Below are 7,875 nucleotides of genomic sequence, written 5' to 3' on the forward strand. Positions count from 1 at the left end.
AAAAATTAAATTAATTAGGTATCATGCTAGTAATACAGATGATATCAGCCCAGAAAAAGTATAGGTAATTGCTCAAGGAGAAGACTGCAAATGAAAAGGGCAAGTTCAAACGGTGGGGAATTTAAAAACAGAAGCCCTAAATTACAAAATGGACTTATGCTTGAAGAAGGTGAGACGCTAAACCAGGCCACCCTCTCAGAGAAAGTTACATGAAAAAATGTTTTTACAGAGGCACTACAAGTAGGAACACAAGGAAGTGCATCAAGACAAAGCACATGCAGAGAAGGAGTAGAGATGGCTGTCCCCTTTCTGTGTCAGAAAAGAAACAGATGAACCATACATCCCATACTTTACATATAGGTTTTAGTCTCTTCGACTTTTCAGCCTTTTTGTTCCTGTACCATCTTCTGCAATCCAAACAAAATGAGTCCTCTGCTTGCTGTTATACATGTACTGCACTTTGAAAGTCTCTTTGCTCCTATTCCTTGCCTCAAAGAAACTTTTTACATGCCAAAATGCTTTTTTCCCTCTTCACAATTCCTACTAAGAGCCTAAAGCTACAGGTTTGCCACCCAGCACTCTAGTCTAGAACACAACCACTGGAACAAAACCCCAAAACATATTAGATGCACACTGTTGACAAGAAAGTTCCTGTATTGTCAAACTGTTCTGTAAGTTTCCTCCTTATAGACCCTCTCCCTTCAAATCCATGGTGGTCTTCAAAGTTTCTCCAGTGTTCACTATTGGACAGGCAAGCCCAGTGCAAACATCTGCTACGAAATGCACGTTTGTGCTAATAAACAAGAGGCCCCAGCCACACTGACATTTCACAAGGTTACTCTCCTAAGCACAGCTGTGTCTAGTCCACTGCAAAAAGGCTTCTGAAAGAATGCATGTGACAACCTTATCTTCTCCCCATCTCTCCAAACACAGAAGCTCTCCATTAGAGAATTAGTACCAGGTGCTCCTACTTTTGTATCTGCATTACACTACTCATCCCCCTCACTGGTTGTAAACTCTTTGCAGCAGCACTCCTGTCATCCTGTCTATCTGTATCACACTGAAAAATTGCATTGTTTTTTACTAATAACTAACGGAACTCCCAAGCAGAATTTCTCTTATATATGCCAAAACAAAGCACTGCTTTTTGTATCCCTTTTCTACTATGTACTGTTGCAATGTCTTTTATCTGCTGTGGATTTATTGGGGATGTTTGGCAAAGCACATCAAGGGCCAAAAATTCCCTCTTCTCTCTCAAGATCCTAACATTGTGCATTTCTGGAACACGGCTACAGCCATGTGTGCACACCCCATCTCATTTCTACCTCTCCAGGGCTGTGCATGCTCCTGATTCTGTATGTGATTCTACTGTGAATGCCTTTCACACACCTTCAAGTATACACTGCAGAAATGCATCAAGGCATGTGGAACAGGCATAACATAATTAAAGGCTATTACCAGCAGACAACACATTGAGTTCTAGCTACAGCTGCATAATAAGAGCTGTAAGGTACTCAAAAGGCATTTCAAATGAACTGAAGAAGAAAAAAATACCCAACCTCCTCTACCAATAGAGCTTGATCAGTTTAGGAAGGGGATTACTGGTGCTGGTGCTCACAGGGGCTCATGAACGTGAGAGGCCTTTTCCTTTCCAGTGTTGCAAATATGCTTTTAACATTTTCTAACAAGTACTCTGATTTTACATTGTTGAAAGTAATTACTTAAAATCCCATTACTCATGTAATGCAATGTATCTATTGGAGGGGGGTGTATGTGTGTGTAACTCCTTAGTTAGGAAACTCCAGAGCATGACCTGAATCCTAATGTCTACATGTATATTAGCGCATTTCTCTAGAGTTAATATTCATGAAACATTATTTGGAAATCATGTGTGATGTGAAAGAAAGAAAGAAAAAAATGATTTGCACTTCTCTCCCGATATTTGTAACTTTATAAAGTCAAATACACTAATCAATAATTATAAGACAGATGACTGCTCAAGAGTTAATTTAACATTTACATTTGATGTCAGTATAGAGGCCAGGCAGCAATTTTTGCTATGTTCATGTTACCCCAATAAGAAAAGAATACCACACATAGCAGATCAGGGATTAGAAAACAGTATTGAAGAACATTTACTATTCCTATCCTGAAGTGTTTCCATAGCAGCCAAAACAATTATTAAAACATCCACACCAAAAGGAAGGCAAAGAAATAATATCAAAGCTATTCATCTGAAAATAATTCACAGATTTGAAGAGTTATATTTGACTTGTTCATTAATTTAATCATTAACCATTACATACTTTCTAATCCATCACACAGGCTTTTGTAATGATGTCCACAGCAGCAGAGGAATTTATCGGAGCAAGAAGATTTTTAGAAAGAAGTATTTGTATCAGACAACATGCTGACTGCTGTGGATTCACATCACAGAAAATGTAAGGTATCTTAGATCTGCTTTGCAGGATGAGGATTTTCATAGTGGAGAAAGCCTACCATTTGCTTCTTCTTTCATCCCACTTAAGACTACAGAAAGCCATGAACACTCTACACGTGTTCATTCTCCTCCTGCCCTCCCACAATTTATCAGAGAATATAATTTTTAATGGCATTAAGCAATATTAATTCCTGCTACTCTGGATAGTCCCATTGAATAGCCATCTTTCATATCTGCCCTTTAAGCTTTCATAAGATGGACCTAATTAAAAATAAAAGACTCAGTTTTTAGAAATGTCAGCAATCATGCCTTAGAGTTAAGAAAAATTTGACTTTTTGGCTTTATCTGCGAGCCATCTACATATTAACTAGCAGGCATCATCACTGCTGCCTAAATGTCAATGCTCCTTCCTTGCATTCTTTCCGTAAGAACACAACATCTACAACCAGTTTTTCTTTCATTAGAGTCACGAGTCCTCCAGAAAAACAGAGGCAAGATTGTTTTGGCAACATTGAGCAAGTGGCCTTCCATGTACCTACAACCAGGTTGCAAACTCTGAACAGCTAACAGCCTCCAGTATAAGTGAGAGTGCAACACAAGATACTGAACAGGTTCCCAATGGTAAAAAGAAATACACAGATAGCTATGTGTGAGGGAGGAGGGATGGTTTCTAATGGAAGTGTTTTCCTCCTTGCGTCAGTTCTCATCACTAGATTTCAGACGTGCAGACACGTGGTGTCAGGTCAAGAAGAAGTAATGACACCATTTATGTTCCCTTTCCCATGGGAAATCACCCCACAGCAACAGAACTGGTCAACTGCCACTCACTCCTGTACAACAGATCCAACCTTAATAGCATTTCACATTCAGTACAGGGCCCTGAGGAGCTCGTGGGTTTAAAAAGCCATCCAGTGCATTATTCAGTTTAGAAAGAATACTTTTAAAGTATGCGATCCTTGCCTTGAGAGTTAAGAAAAAAAACCAGCATCATTAAGCAATCTTTGAAATTTCATGCAAGAAGCTGAGTATAGAAACCATTATCCAGGGGTATCTGCAGTGCTGAGAATAATTTTATGTTGACATTTGTGTGGGGGCAGCTGGGTACAAAACAAGTTTGTAAAAGCCAGAGAACACCTACAAATGAAAGAGTAGACAGAACGTAGAAGGGCAGGCTAGCACATGGGGTAGTCCAAGGGCAGAGCACATGCAGTAAAAAGAATAAAGTGCAAATGCCCCAGAAGAGGGAGTGGAAGCACAGATAAAGAAGATGACTCCAGTTCACTAATGCTATAGAGCCTAGAAAAGAATGACCTAAGGAAGAACTTGGAGATCAGGGTAGATCTCTACTTCTGTTACCACCATAAACTGACACTGACACACTGAGTTTACAAGATGTGCATTTTCTGATGCACATACTATCACATAAATTATAACATTGGCCACAAAGACAGTTATCAATTTACTGATGTAGGATTTGTTTTTCCAACACCACCATCAGCCCCCACACACAAGAAAACACTGTGGCATAACCGGATACATTCAACTTGGAGAAAAGTTTCAGGGTTTCAGTTTTATTTGAATATTAAAAAAACCCACAAAACAGTAAGTGAAAAAACCCCAAAAACCCTGAACCTTTTTTATATGCATATAGCTAGTTCTCCTTCAGTCATGTCTTTCCTGTCATTCCTCCACACAAGCAAACCCTACAGTCTTTAAAATCCCATCAACCTTTCAATTACTTCTAAATAAAGTCTTAGAGATAGCCTAAAAAGTTGTAGTTTCAATAGTATTGTGTTTTAATATCAACAAGTTCCTTTTTCAACTAGAAAGGCAACAAGGGTGCAATGTCAGCATGTAGTAAAAAGAGCATATTTTATAAATGCCAGTATCTCCTGAAAGAAGTGCTTGCAAACACAATCAAATTTTGCACAGTGAAATCCTCTGCAATCATCTCCATACTTGACTTTGTGAGTAAGCTGCTCACTGGTGATGAAGCCCACACTCCCTCCTTTTGATAAAATTTGAGCTGAAAGAAACCACCATACACTTTTTAAGAGATGCTACTCAATTCATTCAGCTTAGCCAGTCCCATAACTCAGCTTCTGAGTATTCAAGTATGTTCAGTTTCATGCCCTATTCCCATAAAATCTAGACCTGCAAAGCTCAGAGAAACTTTACTGATCAACGTCTATAAATGGTGCAACGCCTCTTTCAGTTTTTCTGACTCTCAGTGTGGGTGTTACTTTCTGTGAAAGAAAGGGAAAAAACATGAGGAACAGATATGTAATTCAACAGAACAGTTTTTAATGCTCAAAACACTGACAGCTATTACATGCTCCAAAGTCCTCCATCAGTCTAGGGATTTGGGTGAAAAAAATGCCAACTTCTCATTCTGTCTTTGGACAAATGAGTTACAACCAACTGCATGTGCAGCTCACATTCTGAGAACACTGGCAAGTCTAAGTTTCATTTGGAGGTCAGTTCAAACAAGAATGCTTCACAGATTCTTCACTGGGCCAAGCAGACATGTCCATGTATTTCAGCACTCAAGGACTAAGAGTATCATTACCTCACTTTCTGATGCTACAAATCCTCACACCATCTTAAACAGGCTCTACAGCAAAATCTGACCTTTGACAAATCAGAGTATAACCTTAAACAAAATATTTACCAAGCGTATTGACAAAGACCTCTATAAGTGAACCCTTAGCACACTGACAACAGTCATCAAGTCTACTTTATAAAAGATCTGTGCTGAGATGCTAGGAGGAGTGCAGCAAGTTGTGAAGGAGATGTGAGGAGAGGAAATATATTAGCATTTCAAATATCTGGAAATGTGCTATGTAGTCTGTAAGGCAACAGAGGCCTGATAATGCTGCAGCAAGTATCTCTAGGTGGCTCCGTTCACATACTTCTGTATTCACTTGTAAGAGTCTTACTCAATCTCTTCTGTTTCTTTTAAGCAGAAACAATAGGGTTGCCAAATTCCATGTTTCAGTGAAATGATGCCAATATATACAGATGACAGCTAATATGAAAGGCACCTAACAAGACTAAAGATACTCTGAAAAAAACCTCTCTTTTGTACTGCTGGAGATTAAAGCAGCGCACAATTTCTAAGGCTGTTACACTCACTAAGTTCCCCCACCTGTTTTGGGCGACCAAGCTTAATAGGTGGTGACTATTTGGGTTAAAAATAGAAAGAAGATTAAATATTTTTCGAGAATGATAAACTTCCATACTATTTCATGGGAAACCTGGGCTTCACAAGAGGGAGAGGAAAGGTCAGCAAAAAAGGATGGGTGTTCAGTATTTAGCAGCTGTGAGGGACGATAAAAACAAAAGTGCAAATTACCGATTCGCACCGTGCAGCTGCTTTTAAGAGCGATAAAAGGACACCCAAGGGTCTCTGGGGATGCTGAAACCCCTCCGAAGGCGGCCCAAGCTCAGCGAGCAGGCACAAACAACACCCGCACAGCCCCGCAGGCCGGCACCGTCCCTTCCTCATTCCTCATTCCTGCTGCACAGCGGCGGCACGGAGAGAGAAAGTTCAGCGCGGGCACGGGCCAGGCACCCGCGGGCCGGGCCGGGCCGGGCTGCACCCCGGGCGTACCCCTGACCCCGGCCTCACACCGGGCACCGCGGGACGGGGGAAGCGCCGCGGGCATCCCGGAGGGCCCTCCAGCCGGCCCGGCAGCGGGGGCGGCGGGAAACAAGAGCTAAGGAGGAGAAGGAGGCGGCGACCCCCCGGAGACCCCCAGCGCGGCGGGGGCAGCGCTGCCGCGCCTCGTCCTGCCCGCGGCGCCACAGGTGCTGAGGGCTGCAAGCCAGGGGACAGCGAGGCCAAAGGCACCGCTGCCCCGCAGAGGCTCCGCTCCTCTCTCTTCCCCCCCAGAATGCCGGGGTGCCCCCCATGGCCGGCGGTGCGGGTCGGGCGGGCTCAGCCGGGGAAAGGCACAGGTAGCGCCCGCACCGCGGGGACAGCCCCTCCCGGGAGAGGGGCCGCGGAACGCAGCGCTGCGAGGGGCAGTTTTCGGCTGCGCAGGCGAGGAGGAGAGCGGTGCCCACCTCCCCGCCGGCTCCGGGGAGCGGGAAGAAGGGCGCAGACGGCTCCCGCCGGCAGGACGGGGGCGGGCGGCGGTCATGGCGGGGAGGCGCGCCGCGCACCTGGCAGCAGGTGCATGCAGGCGGGGACGGCGGCCACGGCGCCCGCGGAGGGAAGGACGAAACTAGCGAGGCTTTCCCGGAGAACGGCGCCTGTTGTGCCGCCGGGGGGGGCACTCGCAGGTGCCCGTCGCCAGGGAGGGGGGGACGATGCGGAGGAGGGGAGAGGGTAGCTGCCGGCGCCGTTTTGCAGGCGGCGGAGGTAAGCGCACGCTACTCACCGGCAGCTCCACGCTGACTTCGGTCCCGTCCAGGAGAAGGACGCGGCACTGCAGCACCGGCTTGCTGCCGCCGGCCGCCGGGATGTGGACGGGCGCTCCGGCGCCGTGCACGACCCCTCCGGGCAGCGGCGAGGAGGGGAAGCCTCCCGAGCCGACGGCGACGGCGGCCGCTCCTCGCAGCCCCCCGTCCCGCTCGTCCCCCTCGCCGCCGAGCCCCCCTCGCCCGGCTCCGCGCCCGGCTCCTCGCCCGTAGCGCTGCATCGACCGCCGGCCAAAGGTCCTGCGCAGGAACCGCAGCATCCTGGGGGCGCCCTGCCCGGCCGCTCACACCCCCGAGCCCGCAGCTCCGCGCCCGGCCCCGCGGCGCCTCCCAGAGCAACGCAGCAGCGCCGCCCGCCGGGAGCCAGCCCGCGCCGGGCGCCGGCCGCACCGCCCCGCGCCCGCTCCGCCCTCTGCAGCGCCGCCCGGCAGCGGCACGGCGGGGCGGGGCGGGATGCGGCCCCTCCCGCCGCCGCGCACCGGGGTGCGGGAGCGGCGCGGCGGGCAGGGGGAGCTGCTGAGGCGGGCGGCGGCGGCGGCAACCTGCGGGGGAGGCTGGGGCGAGCGCCCGCAGCGCAGCGCGGGAAGGAGCCGAGCGGAGCCGAGCCGAGCCGAACCGCGCCTCCAGAAACTGCCCCGGCTCCGCCACCGCTGCGCGCCGGCTCAGCCCTCGCCACCGCCCCCGGGCCGGGGAGGGGAGAGGAGAGAAGCGGCGGGGGCGCGGAGCTTTCTGCCCCCGCCGGGCTACCCCTGCTTGCGCCGCGCTCTCCGCGCTGCCCCCGCCCCGCGTCCCCCCGCGCCCGTCTGCCGCTTCCGCCCCTTCGGACGGGCGGAAGAGTTATTTGCGAAATAAAATCGACGAGGGGTGTATGGAGAACTGGGCGCAGGCAGAAGGACGGGTCTCGCCTGTGCTGGGGGTGGCCGAAGCGGCGGATCCCGCCGGGAGGAGGAGGAGGGCACCGCACCGCCTCTCCCGCCGCCGCCTACATCCCTTCTGCACAGACACGTCTG

General features: G+C 48.9%; 1 protein-coding gene across 6 annotated transcripts in view; it reads right to left on the reverse strand.

Annotated features, from left to right (window-relative positions):
- The window catches only part of EPB41L4B (erythrocyte membrane protein band 4.1 like 4B), a 167,507-nt gene extending 160,254 nt beyond the window's left edge, over nt 1-7,253 (reverse strand). For 3 of the 6 annotated variants that reach the window (XM_085052260.1, XM_085052258.1, XM_085052259.1), the window contains exon 1: nt 6,826-7,250. In XM_085052260.1, coding sequence (XP_084908386.1) covers nt 6,826-7,125 — 300 coding nt within the window. In that variant the 5' untranslated portion in view covers nt 7,126-7,250. Of the gene's footprint in view, nt 1-6,825 lie in introns of all 6 variants that reach the window. The other 3 variants (XM_085052264.1, XM_085052261.1, XM_085052262.1) reach the window with 3 other exon arrangements.
- Nucleotides 7,254-7,875: the final 622 nt, after the last annotated feature.

Source organism: Lichenostomus cassidix, chromosome 2 (assembly GCF_008360975.1).
Source record: "Lichenostomus cassidix isolate B80296 chromosome 2, HeHo_3.0, whole genome shotgun sequence".
In the NCBI taxonomy this organism is placed as follows: Eukaryota; Metazoa; Chordata; class Aves; order Passeriformes; family Meliphagidae; genus Lichenostomus; species Lichenostomus cassidix.